Raw genomic sequence first — 24,129 nt, 5'->3', positions numbered from 1 at the left:
AGGCCCACAAGGAGCGAGGGGATCATACAGTAGACAGAATTAACGTAATTGCCCCGCCAGTCAGGGGATAGGAGAGAAACACAGATTACTGTTTCCTCAAGTTTGCTTGTTGGCTCTTGTAGCTCCCGGCAATCAATACAAAGGCGCTGACCTGTTCCCCCCGTCGGCCTTTTCCAGCGCCGACCCCTGTGGTCACGTGGAGGACAGTTTATCCCAACAAAGATTTCCTATTAAGCTCTACTACTACATCTGCTTAGATCCGATTTCTACGAAAAAAAAAACCATTACTAAGATCAAAGCTTGTCATTACTCATGTCTGTTCATTGACTAGTGATGAAATCTCGAGGGGCATCCGGGCCCACACTATATACAGTACCTCGAAGAGCCGTTTAGAGGTACTGGTTGAACCAGGCAACAGCCTGGCAAAAAGCCTGCTCCTTAGCCCACTTGAAGTGCTTGTTGCTCAGATCTGCGCGAACAGCGAAACCGTGGGAGACACCGCTGAACAGGTTGATCTGCCAGGGCTGACCAGTCTTGATGAGGGTACCCTCGGACTCGTGGCGGAGCTCGGTGGTGAAGATGGTGTCGATCTCTGTAGAAAAAAAACGATGTCATCAGCAACGAGTTGCGATGGGGGTTTACCAACAACAAAAAAATAATAATAAAGAAACGAGACTTACCAGCAGCAGCAATGGAGAGAGGACCGGTGATAGCGCCGAGCTCCTCGTGGGTAACGAAAGAGGGGTGGGCGTTGAAACCAACGTCGACCTTGCCATCCTTCATGAAACGGCAGACGTACTAATGATGGTTACTATGAGTTACAACTGTCTGGACTGTACGACCGATCTCACCTTGGCACCGAAGCAGTAGCCGACAGCACCGAGTCTCTTGACACCCAGGTCACCCTTGATGTACTTGACAGCGGCCTCGACGATAGGGTCGACGTGCTGAGGCTGGTGGTTAGGGAACCATGCGCCAATGTCGAACTTGCCGGCCTCCATCTCGGCGACGGGGATGGCATCGCCGTTGAACAGATCCGGGATGACGCAGAGGTAGCCGTTGGCAGCGTACTCGTCAGCGATCAGCTTGGCGTTGTTGAAGAGACCGAAGACGTCACTCAGGAAGAGGATGGCCTTCTCGGGGGTCTTGTTGTCCTTGGGGTAGGTGATATAATAATCGACTGCAATTCAACGCTTTCAGTAATCCTTCCACGAGGATGAGAGCCCTGATGCTGACGACTTACCGCCATTGACATTCTTGACCTCACCAACGGGAGTGCCTTCGTGCTTGAAGCCCTGGGCACAGCAAGCTCCGGGAGGGTTGGACGCCATTGTGAAGAATAGGGAGTGGGCAAGGAAAGCAGATAGATAGGAAGAAGACGCAACGCGGAAAATGTAAGTGAAATGATGAGATGTTATCAAGACACAAATTGCGATCTGGCTGGATATATAGGTAGCCAATTCATTTTGCCCCGAATTGGAGTAATCTCATCCCCCCTCCCCTCTACCCCACTTCTTGCCCTTCCTAGAGGCTTCCATGCTTACGCACTTTAGTTCGGCAGGGCAGGCCATTGGCGTAGCCACTTTGGTACTTACTAATCCCTGCATTCAACCGACATTAGTTACGGACTTGACTCTCTGGTCTCTGACGGGGAGATGCGCACTAATGTAGGACTCTGTACGATGAATTAGCTGTCGCAGAAGCACAATAAGATAACATCCTGTCTCCTTGTTTGAAATGCCCAATCATGCATGGAGGAGGAGGTCAGACAGAGTAAATCCATCGGTGACATGACAAATTGCCGAAGCGGCAAGTTCCTCGTGCCGACGTCGGGAGTGATTTTTTTCTTTTTGGCTAAGCTTTGGTAGGAGTCGGACTTAATGACTTAGCTCCGGGAGCCACCGAGTTCTACCACCATCGTGCATACAGTTGCCCGGCGACAGGGCAAGCCTCAGGACATTACTCAAAATTCCAAGGGTCTTCAAGGGTTTCCAAACCTCGCTGTAGCTGAAAACAACGGAAATGGACACATATTGCACAGCACTCAGTACTCAAAGGTTAAGTCCCTGAATGTCAGGTAGTATCTTGCTAGCTAAACATTTCTCATGTCCTCCTCATTATTGCCTGCATTCATCAAGCAGCTCATTCATTCATAGAAAGCCCATTAAGCACGTTAAAAAAAAGCGTCATCACAAATCACCAAAAGCCATAGTCAATAGGTCGTGTTCAAATGTCAGCGCTCGAATTCCGAGCTCCGATACCAGGCCGCAGAACAACCGATATCCGTGGGGTATAATGCTGTAAAAAGCAAATATTCTTTTTGAGTTCTTCTCATGCATGCCTTTCCTCGGATCACTGTACTGCTGCAACGGCTCCTCAAGAGTCCTTTGAGCCGTTCTCAGCCAGCAAGATATGCATGATCTAGTATGTTCACTTTAGGCGGGAAACTGATAAGGTGCCAGCTGTGGGCGGGATTCCCGCTTCACCGCCCAGGCTTTGATTGCGATAGAGAGGATTTCGTAGGCCATGATGAAGGCGGTCAAGCCCATGGTGACAGTGAACACAAACATCGCATCAAGCTCGTAGTATTCCATAGTCTGAATCACACTTCGTGTCTGGACAAAACGTTAGCAAATGGTTCATTCATCCCTTCTTCGAAACCAGAAACACAACTTACGCTAAGCATGAAAACTAGACCACCAGAGATGAGACAGAAGGAAGCCACAATCTCGGTCGGTGGACGAGAAGGTAGGTAGGAGGTGGGTGGCTTCAGGTACATGATGATATAAGTCACGCCTCGAGCAAGGGCAAATCCAACAAGAAGGTTGCCCCACTGTGTGTGCACCATTGTCGATACCATGCTATCTTGGTGATGGGAACCCATCATCATGCCCAGAAGAAGAATGATCAAGGCAGGCATGGGATTGAGAGATACGCCTTGAGTGTCGGGAATCTGCCAGGCAGTATCGGTGCAAGCATGAGCGTTCATGTGGGATGGATATTGCAGGACAGTGCTGTTCAACCAACTCTTGACGCGCTTCGACTCGAAAAGCATACCACACAGTCCACCACCGAAGAACATGATGGAGATGGAGACGTGCTCGAAATCTGTCGCAGTCCACTTGCCGCCCCATCCTGTGAGATGCTCCAGGAACATGTTGCTTGCACCATAAAGGAAGATCACGAATGATTCGGTGAATTCGCCCGTGGGGACTCTGGCCTTTCCTTTACCAACAATAGCGCTGGATGGTTTCACGTTCCAGGCCCAGCCCAGATCTGCCCAGCAGCCAAGCATCCGTCCGAGGGTCAGGAGACCGTACCACACGAAAATACCGCCTTTGATGAAATGCGCAAGTCCGTTGAAAACTTCCTTGCCGCGCTGTGTGACACGTTAGCAAGAATATTCATGAGGCTACTGAAGCGAGTGTCATACCATGATCCCGCCATAAGTCACAAATCCAGTCACCAGAGCGACAAACCCGAAAGGCAGGATAATCCTGTCGATGATCAAATATACAGTCGAAAGGGCACGAAGCACACGGTTGGACACCATGCCCGGGACGCGGCTGGCCAGGAAGCGGTCAATGACGGGGATCCGCATAGGTCTGCGTGACTGGGGAGGGCTCTCAGGAACAGAATCCTCGGGTTTTTCAAACCCGTCATACTCGTCTGACCCGGAGGCACACGAGGGGGACTCTGGACAGTGGATCGAGGAAGAATTTCTTTCGGTGCCCTGTCCACTGTCTCTCGACCAACGATATGAGTGGCGAGGTCCAGCTGGGAAGGTGTGGTGACTATCGGCCATCTCATCAGTCGAGACAGGCAGGAAGGTCGCACGTTCATAAGAATCGGTCTCAGTCTCTCCTCTTCCAGCGTAGGCGAAGATCAACGACATGATCACTTGCGCGCTGACCACCCAAGTGGCGATCCAGCCAATCTTGTGGTGGGCGTTGTTTTCGTACAGATCTGGAGTCTGGCTGTTGTAAATAATTCCGACAAGCATGCCAACCGCGTTGAGGACCAGAAAGAGGAATTGCGACGGCAGGGCAAAGCGGGATCGTCCAACACTAAGCATGACCGCTGCAAATTTTCTGGTTAGTTCCGCATGCGCCTAGCAAGCTACATATGGAGAACTTGGGGCCTTACCGATCGGGAGGATGAAGCACCAAGCAATGACCATCAAGCCGATGTGCGCCATGATGGCACCGCTGTGCTTGCCATAAGCAAAGTAGCTCATAGGCGAGTCATCGCTGGCATCAGAAGGTTCCTTGGGCTGCGAATCGTGACTGGACATGTCCATGCCATCATCCATGTGCATTCCATCTTCATCTCCATGCGGAATCGCATTCGCAAGTGTGAATAGAAAAAAGGACGCCGCGAGTGCGGCACGGGAAGCTCGCTGCCACATGAGCGCAAGCTTAAATTCTGTTTGCGACGAGAGAGATGCGACAGGAGCTAATGTATAGAGCGCGAAAGCTACGAGCTTGCTTGAAAATGTGACCACTGCTCCCCAGGTTGAGGAGGGAGAAGACAACTTCTGAACTATGAGGGGAGGGGGGGAACTGTCGGTCGAGTATGCGAAGTACGGTTGAACGCCGAGGGAAGGCGGACTGGAAGTATAAGAACCAAGAGCTCAAGCGAACCCGACTGGTGGCTTGCGCATGAACCAAGAATTGAAGGAAGAAGAGAATAAAGGACCGCAGAGCAGCAAGAGGGTTGCGCCACTCTTTTTAAATCAGCTCATTATACATCATTACCGACGTGCGCGCCGTGTTGCTGGCTGGGTCTTGGCTCGTCGCTTTCTTCCTGTTCGGAGCTGGCGGGGATAGCCATGCAACAAGGCCGAGAGGCCGTGGAAACAACAGCCTGCTCTGAGCTCCGGCTGCCGAAGGGAGTGGAGAAGGAGGAGCTTTGAGGTGGACACGCTAGCTTACATTTTTGCCTACTAGGCTAGTTGGTGCTTTTTTTTTACATGGAATTAAAAATTGATCCATCAAGTTTGAGTAAGTACAAGTAAGTACCTAGTAGTATCTCATTGGATAAGGTAACTACAGATTCATCCAGAAACATTAAGTTATCGTCCACCGCACAACAGGTGTACTTCAGTGTTCGCATTCAGTGCTACCTGCTCGTCATCATGAGGTGTCTCTCACTGCGGTAGGATTAGTGATTATTTCTGTTAAACTAACTGTGGATGATCGCTGGAACGATCATTTGGGTCCCATTTCTGGAACCTTATTCTTTCTTTTTCTTTCTTTCTTTTTTCTTTTTTTCTCTTCCCGCTCTCAACCAGCCGAATTCTCTCCATCTTGAAATACAACAGATGGACGCGCTTGTACCCTTTGCCAAGCTCCTTTTTTGCCTTCGTTGCCTTGAAGGTCTTACCACCCAGCCCAGAATCCTGACTCTTAACGAGTAACAAAAAGATCACTCATACTACTCATAACAAAGATCCAACTAAGGGGTTTGGGGTGTGCTTCGGTTATCGGAAGGCCGGAGCAGCCGAGAGAAGAATACTGGGCATTGAAGTCATGCTAGGCTGAAGGCGCCGTGGAAAATGACCTCATTCCATGGTACCGACTTGTTAGCGCCGGGTCTAGAGCTGACCCTCTTTTACCCATTCCGGCTGAGCTTCTTGTCCATATTCCGCTCACCATTAATAACAAGGTGTAAGCAGCGAGCTATGTTGTCCATACACGAATAGAACTATCATCTCATGGATAGCTGTTGCCTAGTTCTTTCTCAAAGGAAGCTGATGCCGACGATACAGCTGTCTTAGCAAGCAAGTATACATTATACGGAACTCCGACTAGACGATATAGTAAACCTTTCATCACAGACTGTAGGAACTATCTACCCGCCGAGTCCGATAAGCTCATGTGACAGTGGAAATCGCATTGTCTGGCAAATTGAAGAGCAGCCATGATATCTATCTTCCAAACTAGCTGTGTTAGCGTTGTAAGAGGTTTTGTCCATTTAAGCACTTGCATGAGCCTATATCCATTTCCGGGTAGACCAGTTTCATTCAATCAGCTGATGAGGAATTGATCTTGATCGTTCATGACCGCGTGAGAAGGCCGGTGGTCTGATAGGTCCATTCGAGTGAACCCATAGCTTATGCTTATAGATATACGGAGTACCTCGGGTACCAATGACAACAAGTTTCTATTCACATATAACAGTCTCCCCGCAAATCGATCGAGTGGAGAACAGCGATTGTATGCTTGTAGTCACTCACACTACATCTGACACAAACCTGACTTCGAACCAATTGCAATTGGCTCTCGAAGATCAAGCAGGCTGAAGCCGTCCAACACTTCCCTTGCATGATACCTAAATTAAGTCACCGCAGCCAGGGACGGCATAAGTATAGGGAGTAAGGAGACTTCTTTATACCTCTCTCTATCACTGTTTGAGCAGACATACTGGTCATGATGCCGGCAAGCTTATTATTCCTCAGGAGGCGTACAAGAAGCATTCATATGCACAAATTTGTTTATAGCTCACTGCTAATAAGCCTCGGCTGGCGTCCAAGCACCGTGTGTGTGCGCACAGTACCGGTACATGCCTCTCAGATTGATAAGTCTCTGGGTTAAGGTATATCTGCGTTCGTCTAAGTCATGTCCCCTAATTATGCCCGGAATGGTCTGATTGTCATCGGTCTAGGTGCATACTGGTGTAGTGTGACTTCTTCCTGCAGCTTGTCACACTTCTGAGATAGTCGCACCTTTAAAATGAGGGGAGCTTGTATGTAGTATATGCTGTGAGAAATCACACAGTGCAGGGATGTGCTGGCGTGAAGAGCTCTGAGATGTGATCTATATGCGACCATTCGAACTATTAGACAACTCAACTGTCTTCGATACCAGAGTTATAAGGCCGACAGCTTGATTGGCTGCTGACGCTGAGTCAAAATCTGAGGTGTTCTATATTTATTTAGTGACTAGGCTCCCATTTCAAGTCAAACTCTAGAACCTGTAGGTTCTTGTATAGCGAGGGAGCCTGTTGTTTGTTGTTCATTGTTCAGCATTAATAATACACCAACAAGCCTCGATCGTTTCATCTAGTGTCATCCTTCAACCCTCGGGAAACGGACCCCACCCGGCGGGCCCTCGCACGTTGGGCGCCCAGCCCTGTTCGTGTCTGTGTGCCGGCTACCCTCTGGTCTTTTCTTCCCTGTGCTTCTCTTTCGTCTTACAACCCAACAGGCGATCGTGGCTTGGCGTGGACCATCGGGGGACACCAAGACGGACTTAGGAAGCACCTGCATCCGCGCTCTTCCGTACGAACACCAAACTTCCTTGACCGCCTGGTGATCTACGATGTATGTCGAGGCGCTGTCTATACATCTCTGCGTGATACCTAAGGAGCTCATAGCCATTTCGTCCAAGGTGGATAGGGCTGTGGAGGGCAGCATAGTGGAGCAGTTGAAACCACAACATCAAGGGGTCAGCTAAACCTGCGACCTGCAGGGCTGGAGAAACTAAAAGAATGGTGCAAAAATGATGTTATTCGAAGGTCGGGGCGAACCAAGCTATGGGAATTTCGACACGGACTCATCCGTCAAGAGACACGCACCGGCCCTTCTTGGAGACACGCGCCAACACCGCTCCGCAAAAAAACAGCAACTCGCATGACCAGGTGGGAATTTTCCGTCTCGTTTTTCTTTTTGACTTCTCATTTGTACCGGCCTTTTCTCCTCTTGATGCCGAGTCGCCCGAGATAACTAACTACCCCTTTCGTGCTTACCTATGCGCATCGTATGACTCATTGAATAGGCACCTGGAATCGGGGAGTTATCCCTCTGCAGGTTGCGGCAAGATGCTTGACGTCATGAGGTCATGACTACCAGAGCATCATATGAGCTGATTCCGCGCATATTGACCGGCTTATGTGAGATGAGGCCTTGGTTTTTGCTACTCACTGTTTGTACGCAGTGAAATGGTTATGTTCTAAGCTTAAGGGGCACTCCCCGCAAGATGCCGAACATCAGAGCAGCAATCATGATTACCATCTTGGACATCCGTGCTGCCAGCCTCATGAGGACCCGCCCCCTACGCCCTTCCCCGATAAGATCCCTGCCAGTTTAGTGCAATGCACAAAACCGTGTGCACAGATCCCATGCTAGAGTCGACAGTGTACAACGAGGACGGCTGACATCCAACTGATGCGTTTCCATGGTGTGAGCACTGACAGGCTCGGGAGCCATAGTTGCATAGCCCATGCGTCTATGATTGCCTAGCATAACCCACGACTGCCTACTTCTTTTGTGTGCAGTAGGTAGCGGTAACTAGTACTTCATTTTCCAGGTATTGTTCTCCATTCCAGGAGTAATTGATTCCAAGTGGAACCGTGCTTCTCATGCGCCAGCCAATCACCTTGCCGTTAGTTCCTGCTCATCACGATGGAATCTTCTCCCCTCTTCACGCGGACGGGAACACATTAATAATATGGCTCGGGTGGATTTGGGAAGCAAAGAAATTTTCTTTGCTTGGATCCTTGATACTAATAGAGTAAGCCAAACATGAACGGAGTCAGCCCGGACGCACGCCGTTAAACAGCCAACATGAATTATCTTGGCCTAGACTGTAGGAAGGAAAATGTTCTTTGCTAATGGAGCTGACCCAAGCTGGTCCCTCGACTGTTTACCTCCTCAGGAAACTGCACACTACACAGCATAGAGTCAACGATCCGGATACCCATGCGTTGTGGGACCTAGGACTTGTCCAGCATATGTTGATGCTCAAGCATTGCAAGCTAGACACAACATGGCAATCTAGCAATTTTGATATCATTGATGATGAAGGACTATAACAAGTATCTGCCTTCATTCTACTCATCTTGATCGAGTGGACATTGTGGACGGAATCTAACTATCCGCAAATCCCGACACTGTGCCCAAAAAGGGTAAAACGCAACGAGGGGAGCGGGAGAGAACCCCAACGAAAAACTACAGGGTCCTGGAAGACCGGCAATTCGGCATTGGGCCCAGGTGACTGCGCTCCTATAGTATGATATGAGAAGGCCCGACGGGCTAGCAACTCCAGAAGCCTACTAAGTCACAGTACGATAGTCCAGGCTTCAATAGACTGAGTAGTCAAATCCCGTTCTATACAGGATTGGCAAAGGGTATGCAGGATCCTGATATGACGGGCAGCGCGGCGGCGGAAAGACGCGAACCTGCCGTTGCCAGTAGAGGGAGGCTGGCGCCACTTCTTGTCAAGTGTAATCAACAGTGTTGTTCCTCGCAGTGCACTTTTACGGCCCTCGGCAGCTGACCCTGAAGAATGGCAAGCGCTTTTCCCAATGAGGGTCCGTTTTGGACGAAGCTAGCGGGTGATCCCGTCCGCAGAGTGGCTTTGAGCGAAGCGAGAAATCTTTCGGTCTGGTCGGGTTTATCTCGGATCACGGATGTCTTCGAGGCTTTTACTCTATTCGGACATTTCTGTATACACAGTACTCCGTACGTACGTACGTGTTAAATGCGTTGCTGTGGACATCAATTCAGGCCCCATCAGTCTTCAGAGTCATCGACACCTCTGAATGATTAAGTACTAGGCTGTCGATGATCAGTTCTGCTCCTCTTATACTGCAAGGGTTAGGTGGTCGTGAGAAATAGCTGGTCTTGGTTCCTTGCGGAAGCCGTGGAGATACCTCTTTTGCAAGTCCTGGCGCGAGCAATCCTTTCTTGAAAGGCTGTTTATACTATGCCGGGAAGTTGAGTGTTGAGATGTCAATAAGTGACAACTGATATGCACAGCATCTGCTGGTGTACCCAACAAGCCCGGCGTCCATTCGCATCAGTGTATTGTTATCCTAACAATCTATGGATGCTTGAAGGTGGATAACTACCCTGAGGGAGGGCGCTTTACACTCGATATTCTGAAGTATGAGCTTGCATCAACGGCGAAAGACTTACGCAACTTCCTACGTACAGTACCTCCCTGGGGCCCGCCCGTCTCGCCTCAGGCAGGGGACATCCTGAGAAATTACATAGATAGTCCCTCTAGACCACGCCGCCTGAGGGCGCATCATCGATTTCCCGGGACATCTAGCGGGCGAGATGTGGAAGCAGCTGATGAGCGTCTAAAGACAGACATGGAAGAAAGCTGTGCGAGCGACACGAGCAGCACACCTGAGCTCCTAATTCACCGAAGTCACATTTGTACTCGACCTTGAGCCTCTATCTCACCACAAAGCCAGTAACTAAGTAAAGGAGATGGATGAAGATAAAGCGAGCACCAACAGAAGAAAGGGCCGCCTCCCTCACCGCCCTTTCCCCTGTCCTCCCGTCGATTCAACCTGGAGAAACTCAAGGCAACTTGGCAAGCCAGACTGCAGTCATGTGACTTATTCGCCAAAAACGGCTTAGCCGCCCACAAGCGAGGTGGTCCGAGCCCGCAGTCCGGGCAAGCGCAGGAAAGCACACAACGGAATTTCAACCCTAGCCTTTTTGTCTGAATCCCCTCAACGCCCAGCCGACGACAAATCCGCCTGCCCAAACACCCCGACCTCATCCCCCAGGTTTTCTCTCGCCTCAGAAAATTCAAGATGACTCACGAGTCTGTTTGGTACAGCCGTCCCCGCCAGTAAGTGCTCCCGCCGCGGTTGTTGTTGTCTATACGATATGTTTGGAGGTGGATTCGTGAGAGGCTAACGGAGATTCGTTGTATAGGTTCGGCAAGGGCTCCCGTGGATGGTGCGTTTAAATTCCCCTGATGAAGATGGAAATAAAGGTGGAAGTGGGATGGGAACGACATGGAAAATACGACTGCAAAAAAGGAGGAGATAATGCGGCGCGCGATGAAATGGAATCGACAAAATTTTTGAAAGGGTCAAATTATGAACGAATGACTGATGTGTGCTCGATTGATCTACAGCCGTGTCTGCTCCCACCGCGCCGGTCTCATCCGCAAGTACGGGGTATGCAACACCTGATATCCTTTGTTTTTCGTTGCAACTGGGCTATATTGGGACTGGTGAACTGATGGAGGACTTCACAGATGAACATCTGCCGTCAGTGCTTCCGTGAGAAGGCTTCGGACATCGGTTTCTACAAGGTTGGTCTCCACCTGCACCTTCCCACCTTGCTCTGTCACACGATATGTGCCCACGACTGGAGGATGCATAATGTTGCCTGCGACCCGAACGAAAGACCCGCCATGATCAACGACGAAAGAGGAGGAGAAAGAAGAAGAAGACAACAAGGAGGGAAACAACGACGGCAGCAACGACAAATGATGACGGCTTGGACGTGCTATCAGGCAACATACACGCCGACGCGCCACACAACACATCGGCTAGCTGAACCACCTTGACTAACGCCGTATCTCATCCAGTTCCGTTAAATTCCTTCCTTCTTTCGAATTCAATTTTCCTTGGTTCACGACGGATCTCTTTCACGTGCTCGGGCGCTCGGTACCAAAATGAAGTGATGAAATAGGAAGAGAAATGGAGGATCCTTTTATTTTTCTTTTCTCTCTCTTTTTCAAACAGTTCCAGAGAATCGCTGTCAATCCTTGAACTTCTGGGAAAGAAACCCCCCCAAATCCGCTCGGACAAGCGGTTTTCTTCTTTGCTTTCTGAGAACAAAAGCAAACCTCTCGGACTTTGGGGGTGGGGCGCACATGGTACTCGGGGAGGATTTTGAATTTTCGGGAGCGGAGAAAAGAGAGAAAAACATGAAATGAAATTTAAAAAATTTGAGGGATGCTTCATAATACCTATCTTGCTGGTCGATCCTCCTTTCAATGGTGGTTGCTTTTTTACTTCCGTTTGTCGCTGCTTTTTTCTAGCAGACAGAACGGGCCATTCTTTGGGTCATCTTGCGCATGTGATGGGAAGCAATTCAGGCCCAGGCTGCAGTGTGCGTCGCTGGCTTGTCCGGATGGACTCCCAACTGGGCGGGCGGTTCGTGCTGCATTGAGGTCTGACTTATGGATGGATACCTACCCGTCTGTTCTGTCTTTCCCCACGCTTTTCCCCACGCTTGCTTGAAAGGGCTCCCTCATGCCTTTTTTTCGGGTGGCTTCCCTTGTAGTCACCGAGAGGACGCTTGTAGCAGCGCTGATATCGTAGCTGTAGTTGGAATGCAGTCCCGCTCAAGCCGATCACACCTATAGTAATTGCTTACTTCGCCGCAAATGGTCCAAAAGGGGGGGTTTCACTTGCTGGCGCGCCTATGTATGACCTCGGGATTCCGAAGTTGGTTTTAGTCATCTCATTTCAATAACTCATCCAAGCAACACAATATCGTACAGTACATACAGAAGGGAAGTTGCCTACCTACCTACCTACCTACCTAGCCTTACACCCTTTCCATGACGTACAAACTCAAGAAAGCAAAATCGAATTGCTGACATTGCTATAACAAATGCTAAGACCACCCATTCCCATCCAACCCAATCCCATCCATTCATACAATGTATGCAAAGCCAAGATGTAAACAAATGACAACTAAGCAAGCAGTAGTACAAGGAAATTCACATGATAAAAATGATTACAACTCCATGGTCCTGATGATGACTCCAGAGGGGGATCTCGCAACTACTGAGATTGTCGCGACAAACCGAATGCGGTATAGGTATGACAGCACGAAAAATAAAAAGCACCCGCCCTGGGCTTGATGAGGAGGAGGTCAAGGTGAAGAGATTATCAGTGGCGGGCATGATAATATGTACTGTGCGGTGATAATAAGGGAACTGTGTGATGATATGTGTGGAAGAATGCCGGCGCCATTCAACTACTGTGGTGGCGCAGAGGCTAAGGATCGCAGGTTGTAGAAAAGCAGATAGGCATCTGCGTTGAGGACGTCGGCTTCGGTGACCGGTGTGACTTGGTCGTCGTTGAAGAGCATCCACTGGGGTTTTGGGAGAGGTTAGAACTTCGGCTAGATGACAAGGGGGAATTGGGTGGTGAGTTGATTGGGGGAGGGTAATGGATAGGTAGTCTTACCTCGTCTCCTTGGCGACAGTAAACGTAATAGTGGCCGGAATCTAGTTTGCCCTTGTGCACAACGGCGGATGAGAGATCATACATGAAGCGTGCCTTGTCAACCTTGGAGTTGGGATTCGTCGTGTATGGGAGCATGTTAATGGACAGAGGAAACTCGATTCGACCCTCCAGTTTTTCGGAGACAGAGGCACTGTGTTCAAATCGCTGGGGTTTGGGGATGAGTCTAAGCCAGCAGGAAGTTGCGGAGCTTGAAATGACGTACCTTGAGCTGCATGCATAGAATAGCCGGCAATTTCTTGATACGCAACTGCTTGGTAGCCTTCTGGGAGTTCCCATTACATTGGCTGCAGTTATACACCCCCGCCATAAGCTTCTCCGGCGATGTAAAACTCTCGAGGCATCCGCTGAGCGTCGGAGTAGATGAACCGACTCCACCGCCCATGGCGCGTTTCTTCACCTGGACATCAAGACTAAGATCTACCATCGGATCCTCTGTTCGGGTGACATTGCCGCACTTGTCGCATGTCACGCTACTGCGAAGCTTGCCATAAAACGTCTTGTGAAAGAAGCAGGGGCATCCTTTCTGGTGGTTCTCGTGATGACCCTCGGTGCTGGCATGAAGCTTATCCACAAGGAACTGGTAATATTCATGGGCGTCTTGTTGTTGATAACCGGCTAACGTCTGAAGGGCAGTGCATGTTAGTAAAGTCGTTCCTGCAGAACCATGGGACGGACACATACAGGACTTGAGCGCCAAGATGCCACCAGGAGATTTAAAGCTGTAAATCCTTCCGCCTTGTCAATGCTGTTGAAGTCGGCGAATGCTTCAGCGACTGCACAGCCGACACAATCCGGAATAGTACAGTCGTGGGGCTGATGCCCGTCTCCAAGGAAATATGTGCTGAGAATCGGGTCGTGTAGGAGAGTCTGCAGAATGACATTCAAATAACAGGTCTGACCCAGGTTGAACAGACCCCTCACGCCCTGTTTCGCACAGGGACGCTTCGTAGCATTGCTCCGGATGTATAGCTCATCCGCTGAACTATCACTAAAGCGACGTTTCTTGGCGACTTTATGCCATTTTAGCGCTTGTGACATGCATGAGTCCGGCTGGGAGCACACGCTTACCTTGTAAGGCACTTTCTGCTGCAGAACAACGAAGTCTTTCCAAGCCATGATCGAAGACAAAGTCGCCGCAGCCCTGACAATAAAGATTACGAGCTCGGGAATCCATGACTAGTAGTAAAGTCAGTAGGTGGCCATGTCCTCAATGAGGTCGATTTACAGAATGAATGTCCTGTCTTATTCGTGTGAGCTTGGCGATCGCCCATCAAGCACATCTCGGAACACGTAAGACAGATATACTTGGGTTTCAAAAAGCCGTTGACCTTCAGACGACCGTTTTGCTTGGCAAGTCCGTCCATAGGCTTCGGCAGAACAGCTAGGGAGTTATGCGCCTTAATAAAAGAGCTCTTGAATTGGTCCGCGGTGCTGGCATCTTGTCCCAGCTGGGTGGCCAGATGCTCTTGATAAATGTCTCAGCAATCATGATCATCTTGTAGACGATACTTGGCACAGAGGAGGTATACATACCGCAGCCGAATTCGGCCTCGGAGAGCAACGAGACGGAGACCACACTGGCCACAGTCGCCACAGTCGCCATGTTAAATTGAATTGAATGAGCGATATGACTGATTTTGAAAAAGAGTGCAGCAAGAGTCACACTGGCGCAGCCAAGGTGAGACTCTTTGGGGGCAAGTGAAGAGGAGAACTTGATGCTCAGCAGGTCAACTGCAGATTAGACAGAATCCATGCATTGCAACACGGGGGAAGGTCTAGGTGTCATCCACATTAGTGACTATTGAGGAACAATAAGGGACAATGAGTAGGGGGAGAAATCATGATCAATCCAAGTACCTAATGGGAACAATGTAGAACACAGCAGAAGAAACAATGTAGATGCACTGATGCAGCAGTCACAGCAGTCGCAGCAGCAGCAGCAGCCCGTGAGTGACACACTGGAGAGACTCCGCCAGCCACCGGGCGGGTTCCGCTGTCGGGGATCGGAAAGCGGGTGTGGATTCTTGGGGAGCTCCTCGTCGCTCTCGCCTCAGCAACCAATGCTAGGGTTACAAGAAGAGAAGCATAAGAGATTCAAACTAGCACAAAGCGATAGTCCCGAGGACAAACAGTTACAGATTGCCCTGGAATTCGTGGATGAGAATGTGCAAGAAGCAAGTCAGATCTTTTTTTTTTGCAAGGGTCGCCGCGGCTGCTCCGGCGGCGACAAGAAGCCGGATCCGCACTTGATCCGAAATCGCCTTCTTCGCTACAGTAACACAATACACCGTTATTGTTAACATCAACTACGCTTCGTCTTAGCTGAAGACAGGAGTAGAGTACACATCAGAGTGCAAAAAATGGTTGCGCCTCTTCACGCTGGCTTTCTCTGCATTCACTTGAAGAGATCATCATGCATCACGCCATTGAGCATTGCAGAACTACCTCAAGACTAAATCAGCAACACCCGCTTTGTACACAGTATAGTCCTTCGGAGGTAATATTTCTCAGATAGGATTCCCTTGCCGGCCAGCATAAGTTAGCAAGCGAGACATGATAAAAGTCGCTTCGCAAGCTCGGCTCCATCATTTCCCGTTAGGTGGGTTGATATATGGCTAGGAAATCTTATCCTGGCCGGTCCCGCCAGTCGCGTGAACGAGCGCAAGGCTCTTTCATGGGCCGGAATTCCAGGGCGCAATGCTTCAAGAACCTGGTCTTTGCTACAAGCTTTATCGCCCTATGTTGAGCAACCAACTCGACCGCGTCCATTCACCGAATACCTCTTCCCCGGGGCAATGCGCTTGGACGAGATCCTCGACTAGAGCCTCTTGTTGCATAGCGCCCCGCGGTCGAACCGCGCGTTCCCCTAGTTGTCCCTCTGGTTGACCCCCTCGTGGTTCCTCTTGTAGATCCCCGCGAAGGAGCCGGGATTCTCGGGGGGGGTTTCGAGGAGATGATGCTCGGTGGGTTTTCGACAAATGAGGTATCCGTAGTCCTAAAGCGCAGACAGGTGTTTAGCTAGCATCTAGAAAATATATATACGGGCCAAAGTGCACCAGAGACAAAACTCACATGAAAGTCATTTCTGCTTCATTGGCCGCTTGCACTGCCGCCGCTTCAGCTGCTGTCCGATGTCAATACAGTATATGTAAAAGATGAACCAGAGGGCTATACCGCTTTGTGACTCCGCTTGCTTAGCCCTCCGGAATGATTCTGGTATTGGTGCCTGCGATTGCAATTGAGTGATCGCCCACGGATTCAAGATTTGTACCGGAATAATGCCATACCTCGGGAAAGTCTACGCAAAAAGCATTCATGTTCATGCCGTACAAGAAGCTGGCGAAGCTTTCACTAAACCGCGTCAAGCTTTCATGCATTAACTGCAGGTGCATGAAGTTGGCTTCCAGATCCGCCATCGAGTCTGCCAGCTCCGCGAATTGTGGTTCCAACGCATTGATGGCGGGTTGAGTGTAGCCTGCAGTGCCGATACTGCTTCCATACCCATGAACTTCGCGAAAAGAGGAACGTGAGCTGGGGCGCAAGGGGGTCGTAGGCCGAGAGGAAGGGCGCGGGCGCGAGGTCGAGCGAGAAAAAGTATCCATAATGACAGTGGTTGAAGCGGGAGAGTGAGTACTGTCTAATAATTGATTGTTGATGGGTTGTTTGGGGTGCGGACTGTTGATGATCCCCGCTTTGGGAAGGTGCGGTCACTGGACCCCCTCCAATGCAATTGCTGCCAGGTCTATCAGGCAGTTAACCTGTTCTTCTGCCTGGAGCAGGTTAGTGTTCACTAATTAATGGGCCTGACTATTATTAGGACTCGATTCTGGAGCAGGCATATCCCCCTGGATGATGATATAGGAATGCCTGGATAATTCGACCGGATCCTCTCATTTCAACAATTTATTCACCCCCACCTCCCTAAGTTAGTGCGCCCCCCTCCCTCCCATCTCCCCCCCCCCGGTTTAAGACACTCCGATCGCAGTTCGGACCCTGACTGTTCCAAGCGTGACTCCTTCCTTAGGTTCGCCTCTGCTGCTCTTCTTGCCTTCCTCTTTCCCCGCATTCCCGGCTCAATTTTCGAGGGTCTGATCATCCTCTCACGTTTCACCTTGAGCTTTTGGCGCAACAAACTCCGGATTTCCCGAGAAACCAGATCCCCAAACCCAGACTCATCCCATCCTCTCTCTTTCCGGGAGTCGCCAAAGAGAAGCACATGCATGCTTGTTCTTCCTTGCGCCGCCGTCTGCTTCGTTCCTCGGCCAATTCCATCCTTCCTGCGCCCGCGAGACTTCATTATCTAGGCCGTGCACAGATCCCCCAGTCCGTGTATCGCACTCCAAGCCCTATATCTTGGTCTCACTCAACGAGGGTTTACTCCACTTTCCCATCGCATCCGTACGAACCGAGGAAGGCTTCAACTTTCTGGACGATCACAGTCGCCTTAGTTCTGGTCGGTGCAGGAAGCTGGCTAAAGAATAAATACTGGACAGTCGCCGACGAACGTCTCCCTTCGCCTGATATCTCGAATTCTCATCAAGAAACAACCTCGCCTTTTCTCGGTATAATTGATACGTTGAAGACCATGCCTGTTGAAGCTCAACCAGGAACTGTGGGTAACCTCACCCCCGAACAGGAAGCAAAGCTCCAGGAATTCTGGGTCTTGCTCCTGAAAGTCTGTGGTGTGGAAGGTCTCGAGCAGTTGCAGCAACAACCCAGCGAGACGCCCTCCCCCAGCCCAGCCCAGGAGAAGAAGAAGTCTTCCAAACGGCGATTCGGCCTTTTCGGAAGAGGTGGCGACGATGCTGAAGACGATTCAGCTAGTTCCCAGTCGGCAAGCGACATCTCGTCCAGTCTGGCTTCCATCAGCATCACTGATGGCGACGACAAATACGGACAATCTAAGGAGTTCCAGCAGGCTCTGATTGATATGAAACCCGAGGAGATCCGGGCCAGCTTATGGAATATGATCAAGCACGACAATCCTGACTCGCTGCTGCTCCGTTTTCTGCGGGCGCGGAAGTGGGATGTGAAGAAGGCACTGATCATGCTGATCTCTACGCTCCGGTGGAGACTACAGGAGGTGAAGCTTGACGAAGATATTATGAAAAACGGCGAGCATGGCGCTTTGAAGCAGAGCCAGAGCTCCGATCCCGATGAGAAGAAGGCAGGCGAGGACTTCTTACTGCAATTTCGCATGGGCAAAAGTTTCCTGCATGGTGTCGACAGGTCCGGCCGGCCGATCTGTGTGGTCAGAGTGCGCTTGCACAAAGCAGGGGATCAGGAGGTGGAGGCTCTGGATCGCTTCACTGTCTATACTATCGAGACAGCTCGGATGATGCTGGCGCCTCCGGTTGAAACAGCTGTGAGTAAACGAGCATATAATATTAGGAAGGCATACACTAACTGAGACTAGTGCGTTGTCTTTGATATGACCGACTTTTCGCTAAGCAACATGGTACGTTCCGTTCCATCCTCCGCCTGGTTCATACTCACCGCTCGCAGGACTATCACCCAGTCAAGTATATGATCAAGTGTTTTGAAGCCAACTACCCAGAGTGCTTGGGAGTAGTTCTGATTCACAAGGCTCCCTGGATCTTCTCAGGTTTGTCTCTCTTCATGGCTCTTCAACCTGCAACTTCCTGACCATGGTACTCTAGGAATCTGGAACGTCATCAAAGGCTGGCTCGATCCCGTGGTTGCCTCGAAGATCCAGTTTACCAAGAATGTCCAGGACTTGGAGAAATTCATTCCTCGGGACCAAATTTGGAAAGAGCTCGAGGGTGACGAGAACTGGGCCTACAAGTATGTCGAGGCTGAACCCGATGAGAACAAAGACCTGGAAGACACTGCCAAACGGGACGCGATGATTGCCGAGCGACAACAACTCGCGAAAGAAGTGCAAGATGCCACGATTGCTTGGATTGCAGCCAGCCAGAAGAAGGACGACTCGACTCTCAAAGCGGCGACCGAGAAGAGGAACGGTCTTATTGACCGACTGAGAGCTCAGTACTGGGAGCTCGACTCCTATGTTCGGGCTACCTCCCTCTACGATCGAGTCAACATCATCCAAGGAGGCGGCAAGATTGAGTTTTACCCGACTGAGGTCAAGACGAAGGGAAACGCGTTGTACGAAGGATAGAACCTAGACGTCCGGGCTCGCCTACCTTATAAAGGTCTGTGTATAAATACTTATTGTTGAGTTTCGTTACGCTGTGTGATATGATAGATGATTCTGCGGGTCCTAATGATGCCCCGGCGCTGTATGGCGACCTGGAAGGAACATGTCTATATGTACAATTGAGTTGGATCTTCCTATTGTCCGGAAACGCCTCATAAGATTCTTGGCTGGTATTAGAATCGAAATTGAAATCTGACAATGCCAAAGCATTGGCTTTAGCTTTTGTCGGTCAGACTATATCATTATCGCAAATTTGACTCGTCATGCAGCTGTGATTCCACTGAACAGTTCCTTGGGCACTGCAGTGAAAGAAGCATTTACCTGATCGGGCATGTCTTTCATTTGACCCAAAAAATGAGCTTAACTGTCGATCACGGTTCATGAACAGGCACCGCGTCCTGAACTTTGTTCTGAAACCTTGCCCAAGAGATTTGTAAAAACAATGGTATCTACATGGTGTATGGATTTAGTCGTGTTTCAGATGATCCGTGGCGGACTACGAGAGAAGTACTGTTTTGTTTTGAGACTTCCTCAATGAGTAATCAAGTGAGCAGCCCGGAGATGCTAATCCGTCTTGCACCAATTCATCAATTCATCTCACAATAGGCAAATTCACTCTCAAACAATGGTACAATCCCCTCTCGTCGCAAAGATAAAATTCAAATGTTACTGCTGGCTGAGAAATGCTGCAATCTTGCCCAAGCATTCATTCATTCATTCATGATAAAGATGGATCATAGTGTGATCGCTGTGCATTTCCTTCTTGCAAAAACTAGCGGTTACAGGGCACTTTCCCGGAGATTTACATTTTCGACTTGACCTCCTCGAACAAAGCCTTGAGTTTGTCCATGTCCGTCTCTTGGGTGGGCCATTGGATGCCGAGTCCCTCGGTCTCGTTGGGCTTGGGGATCTAGGTGCGAGGACGAGGATGGTTAGTATCGAAAGCAGTCGCCTGTTTCTCTCTTCATTTGAGCGACACGAGAGCTTACCATGTGGAAGTGGACCTAGATTGATAGAGAAATGCATCAGCTTGACACTCCCTTTACTGCACATCGGAGGAGGGGGGTTCTCATACATGGTCAACGACCTGGTGCGCTATGCGGCCATTGTTCTGCAGAATGTTGAAGTCGGTGGCACCCACGGCCTGGGCGATCTTCTTTGCCACGGGCTAGATTGTTGAGAGAGGTTAGAGCCTGGGAAACCAACAAAGCCGTACAGGGGAAGGAAGTTGTGGCATGGTGCAGTGGGCGTTTCCAAACCGGCGGGTGGGGGCGCTGAGCGTCTCTCCCAAGGTCCCCGCAGATCTGATCTCGTGGCCTATAAATAAAGCCAAGGTGATCTTCCTCCGCAGGAAGATTATTGGCGGTTTCGAGGGGCTCAGTTCTCAAAGTCACTTACCAGGAGTTCCTGGAGGTGGTCATCGGGGATATCGGTGAGCTTGGCACCGTGGTACTTGGGGATGACGAGCTATTGCAAGGGATATCACTGGTTAGCGTGGTGGTGCTTCCTTCTTCGCTGACTTAGTGAGGGGTTCTGATTGCACGATTGGGGGAAGGGGGGGGGGTGGGGGGGGGAAAGATCATTGTCGAGAAGTGTTATTGCTCAATCGGTTATGTTGTTGTGTTCATGTGCAAGAGACAATGGTTCGTGCGGGGTCAAGATTATTGCCAGATGGTTAGGGAATATGCTCATATCAATAGAATACTTACCGCGTGACCCTTGCTAAGGGGCTGAATGTCAAGGAAAGCGAAGACCTTGTCGCTCTCGAAGAGCTTGAAGGAAGGGATGTCACCTGTTCATTACTCTGATTAGCTAGCTGTTAGGGAGTGCAGGTCGTGTAGGAGCAGTGGCTAAAATGGTATGAAACATGACAGGAGACTGGAGAGACAGTAAAGTACCCTTGATAATCTTGCAGAAGACACAGGCCGCAGACATTTTGCTGTATGTACGTGGTGGACTTGAAATGTGGTAAGGTGTTTTTGAGCTTGGAACAGAGTCGAGATGACCGAATGCGGGGTTGAGGAAGGTCTACTCAGTTCAAACAGTAAGCTCAAGGCGGAAGCGAAACGAGGAATTGGAGAAAATGAAAAGAAAAGAGGGGCAGGAGGCGAGGGTGCGTCGGCCGCGGCTCGAACCCGGGTTGGAGTTTGCAAAAAGGTAGTATAGTAAACACATTGAATGTCAACCTCCGAGGAGTGGGACAAACTAGCTCAGAACCCATTTCTTGCCTTTTACCAGAGATGGCCGTGGTTTGCCCAAAAGACTCCTCTTCTCAATCTTTGGACCTTTCCTTCGACACAGCTGTCGATTTTATTGTTTTTCTTTTTATCCGCCAATGGTCTCGTTACGGAAGTCTTTCAGGGATGCTGATTTTTCCTGAATTTTTAAGCCCCTGGGAAAGGTGTTCTGGCGTTTTCGGTGCGTTTCATTTGGCTCGAGGGTGGGTGGGCGTAACGGCTTGTCTTTGAGCGCCAGGTGCAGCCCATATACAGACAGCAAGACAGCACAACGCTCGCTGCGCATGCTACGGCTGTGTTTCCTGCGTATGGATCACTTGGTTGGATGGACAGGTGCCAGCTTTGAAGTTCTATCCTTGGAAGTCTGATCTTTGACACCATCTCAAGGTGGTTGCTCTCATCGAGACAGCATACTTGCAATCCACATAATGTGACTCCGATCTATGATTGTATGCCGAGTATGAATTGGGTGGAGTAATCGCATCGCTCATACAGAACAGTCGGCAGCAACTGCCTTAGCGGGTATAACCACTCCACACCTGAACTCCATCGTGTAGACTAAACCTTGAAAGGGCTGTTCTATACGATGATGGCCCTGCCGGAATTGCCCCAGAGTCTTTGCCGAGACGTATCATCAGCCACATGATTCGGCAAGGAGACCGAGACTGTTCACCCCCGCAGCACCATGGCAGCTACAGTACGTGCATACGTACAGTAGGTTGCTATCTTATCGGCCTCCTCTCTTATCAAAGTAAGTGACTCCAACAAGGAGGGGTCCTACTGCTAAATGCAAAGTACATAAACCCCTCCACTGCCTCTTAGGACATTCAAGATGGTTTACCTCCGAGTCTATACCTCTGCGACTGCCAGTGTAGCGAAATTTGCGCTCAACTTGCACACACTACTCCCAGCGAGGATTATCCGCCCAAGTCAAAGTCGCCCATTTTCTGTCTCTTCGACGCAAGCCATGTTATCTACGGAGTTGACCGAGGCTCAGGTCTCAGCACTTAGAGCCAACAAGGATCGTCTCGCCAAGGATCTGCACCATAGCTGTCAGTGGGGATCGGGGATCCGATGGGGAGAGTAAGTGCTGACTTATCCCTTCGCGAAGCTTCATACTTTGTGTGTTGATTATGCTCAGTGGGGTTGAGGAGCACCCTACTTCAATCCTATCGAGCAACAACCGTTAAATTGTCAGTTGGGAGCTACGGGGACTAATAACTGGAGCAGTGGTCCCACGGATACGGGAATGCAGCGCCTGGCATTGTCACAAGAGGACAAACAAGTAAGAGATTGGTTCATCGAAACGACAAAAGCGCTCAGATGCCATGTCACCATAGACGAGATGGGCAACATCTTCGCAGTGCGTCCTGGCCGCAGGGCCGATGTGCCTCCTATCTTTATTGGTAGCCATCTGGACACTCAACCGACGGGCGGTCGATACGATGGCATCCTGGGCGTCCTCTCCGGTATCGAAGCGCTGAAGACCATGGACGACATGGATATCGAAACAGAGGGTGGCGTAGGCGTGGTCAATTGGACAAAGTATGGCAACATGCCCTGGCTCACTTGATAGAATCCTGCTGATAGCTTCCCATAGTGAAGAAGGCGCGCGTTTCCCTATCAGTATGATCTCCTCTGGAGTATGGGCCGAATGCATCCCCTTATCGCAAGCCCACGAGCTCAAGGAAGTGCCCACAGTCGCATCCCTACCTACAGCGTCTTCGGCTCCGGAGTCTATGAAATCAGCACTTGAGAAAATCAGTTACCTCGGAAGCGTACCATGTTCGTACAAACAGACACCGATGGCTGCGCACTTCGAGTTACATATCGAACAAGGACCTCACCTCGAGACTGCAGGTCAGCACGTCGGTGTAGTCACGGCCGTTCAAGCATACCGCTGGTTCCGGCTGACGATCGTCGGTCGAGACACCCACACAGGGACCACTGCTTTTGAGCACCGTGCGGATGCTTTGTATGCTTTCGCTCAGATGATGGTTCGGGCACGCGAGGTTGCCTCCTCTCACGGATGCTTGGCGAGCGTTGGCATCGTGGAAGCCAAGCCTGGCAGCGTGAATACCGTTCCTGGTGTCGTCAGTTTCAGTCTGGATATTCGCGGCCCAGAGGATGAATTGGTCAACGTCGTGGAGAAGCAACTGAGAAAGGACTTTGACGCAATTGCAGCGGAAGAGGGGAAATGTATTGGAAAACCATGTCGCGTGGAATGGACCCTGGACTTTGATTCGCCAGTGGTGAAATTCCACCCGGACTGCATCGACTGCGTTCAACAGTCTGCAGAGGCAGTCGTTGCGGATTTCAGTCCTGCGGAGCCCAAGTCTCTGACAAGAACGATCATGAGCGGCGCAGGGCATGACAGTGTCTTTACCTCGAAGAGGGTTCCGACCAGCATGATCTTCGTGCCATGCAAGGATGGGCTGAGCCACCATCCTGAGGAGTTCTGCTCGGCAGAAGACTGTGCAACCGGCGCATCAGTCATCTTGCAGGCCGTAATTCGTTATGACCGTAAGAGATTCTTAAGCTAGGAAGTCTAGTTGGAAGACCTGGTTAAACTATTCATAGGGATCAAACCAATGAGAAAGTTCTCCGACCAGAACCTACTAGGTGTACATATACTACGAAAAGTTCGATATTGAGTCATGAATCATGCCATTAATCCTAACTATGTCATGGTATCGA

At 50.2% G+C, this 24,129-nt stretch overlaps 8 protein-coding genes across 8 annotated transcripts; 3 read left to right on the top strand and 5 right to left on the bottom strand.

Annotated features, from left to right (window-relative positions):
• Window positions 1-289: 289 nt before the first annotated feature.
• Window positions 290-1,331, bottom strand: BP01DRAFT_315900 (dienelactone hydrolase family protein; the record flags this gene model as incomplete). Its single annotated transcript, XM_025572571.1, has 4 exons — window positions 290-592; window positions 681-798; window positions 852-1,180; window positions 1,244-1,331. 4 exons carry the CDS (start codon window positions 1,329-1,331, stop codon window positions 390-392), a joined length of 738 nt encoding a protein of 245 aa, XP_025432840.1. The 3' UTR covers window positions 290-389.
• Window positions 1,332-2,435: 1,104 nt separating this feature from the next.
• BP01DRAFT_292795 (Ytp1 family protein) lies at window positions 2,436-4,408 on the bottom strand (the record flags this gene model as incomplete). Its single annotated transcript, XM_025571706.1, has 4 exons — window positions 2,436-2,615; window positions 2,678-3,379; window positions 3,434-4,080; window positions 4,147-4,408. The coding sequence occupies 4 exons, from the start codon at window positions 4,406-4,408 to the stop codon at window positions 2,436-2,438; spliced, it is 1,791 nt and encodes a 596-aa protein (XP_025432839.1).
• A 6,143-nt stretch (window positions 4,409-10,551) lies between these two features.
• BP01DRAFT_381285 (40S ribosomal protein uS14) lies at window positions 10,552-11,348 on the top strand (the record flags this gene model as incomplete). Its single annotated transcript, XM_025577295.1, has 5 exons — window positions 10,552-10,589; window positions 10,676-10,699; window positions 10,881-10,923; window positions 11,004-11,060; window positions 11,340-11,348. The coding sequence occupies 5 exons, from the start codon at window positions 10,552-10,554 to the stop codon at window positions 11,346-11,348; spliced, it is 171 nt and encodes a 56-aa protein (XP_025432838.1).
• Window positions 11,349-12,742: 1,394 nt separating this feature from the next.
• Window positions 12,743-14,617, bottom strand: BP01DRAFT_293130 (putative ubiquitin C-terminal hydrolase Ubp8; the record flags this gene model as incomplete). The annotated part of the gene is made up of 7 exons (XM_025571722.1): window positions 12,743-12,859; window positions 12,955-13,158; window positions 13,217-13,636; window positions 13,696-14,024; window positions 14,083-14,190; window positions 14,240-14,479; window positions 14,548-14,617. 7 exons carry the CDS (start codon window positions 14,615-14,617, stop codon window positions 12,743-12,745), a joined length of 1,488 nt encoding a protein of 495 aa, XP_025432837.1.
• A 741-nt stretch (window positions 14,618-15,358) lies between these two features.
• BP01DRAFT_390527 (DASH complex subunit DAM1) lies at window positions 15,359-16,840 on the bottom strand. Its single transcript, XM_025578005.1, has 4 exons — window positions 16,302-16,840; window positions 16,189-16,240; window positions 16,087-16,138; window positions 15,359-16,009 (listed from the first exon to the last, which is right to left on the bottom strand). The coding sequence occupies exons 1-4, from the start codon at window positions 16,614-16,616 to the stop codon at window positions 15,784-15,786; spliced, it is 645 nt and encodes a 214-aa protein (XP_025432836.1). The 5' UTR covers window positions 16,617-16,840; the 3' UTR covers window positions 15,359-15,783.
• A 121-nt stretch (window positions 16,841-16,961) lies between these two features.
• Window positions 16,962-19,464, top strand: BP01DRAFT_355260 (CRAL-TRIO domain-containing protein). Its single transcript, XM_025574646.1, has 4 exons — window positions 16,962-18,379; window positions 18,431-18,472; window positions 18,520-18,619; window positions 18,675-19,464. The coding sequence occupies exons 1-4, from the start codon at window positions 17,231-17,233 to the stop codon at window positions 19,154-19,156; spliced, it is 1,773 nt and encodes a 590-aa protein (XP_025432835.1). The 5' UTR covers window positions 16,962-17,230; the 3' UTR covers window positions 19,157-19,464.
• Window positions 19,465-19,759: 295 nt separating this feature from the next.
• On the bottom strand, window positions 19,760-21,247 carry BP01DRAFT_355259 (HIT family protein). The gene is made up of 6 exons (XM_025574645.1): window positions 21,094-21,247; window positions 20,905-20,987; window positions 20,594-20,662; window positions 20,271-20,363; window positions 20,185-20,199; window positions 19,760-20,105 (listed from the first exon to the last, which is right to left on the bottom strand). The coding sequence occupies exons 1-6, from the start codon at window positions 21,128-21,130 to the stop codon at window positions 19,998-20,000; spliced, it is 405 nt and encodes a 134-aa protein (XP_025432834.1). The 5' UTR covers window positions 21,131-21,247; the 3' UTR covers window positions 19,760-19,997.
• Window positions 21,248-22,399: 1,152 nt separating this feature from the next.
• On the top strand, window positions 22,400-23,975 carry BP01DRAFT_293007 (M20 family metallo-hydrolase; the record flags this gene model as incomplete). Its single annotated transcript, XM_025571716.1, has 3 exons — window positions 22,400-22,515; window positions 22,663-22,977; window positions 23,033-23,975. 3 exons carry the CDS (start codon window positions 22,400-22,402, stop codon window positions 23,973-23,975), a joined length of 1,374 nt encoding a protein of 457 aa, XP_025432833.1.
• Between the last annotated feature and the right edge of the window lie 154 nt (window positions 23,976-24,129).

The sequence above is a fragment of the Aspergillus saccharolyticus genome, assembly GCF_003184585.1.
Source record: "Aspergillus saccharolyticus JOP 1030-1 unplaced genomic scaffold BP01scaffold_9, whole genome shotgun sequence".
Lineage (NCBI taxonomy): Eukaryota > Fungi > Ascomycota > Eurotiomycetes > Eurotiales > Aspergillaceae > Aspergillus > Aspergillus saccharolyticus.
This window is presented reverse-complemented; position numbering and strand designations above follow the sequence as displayed.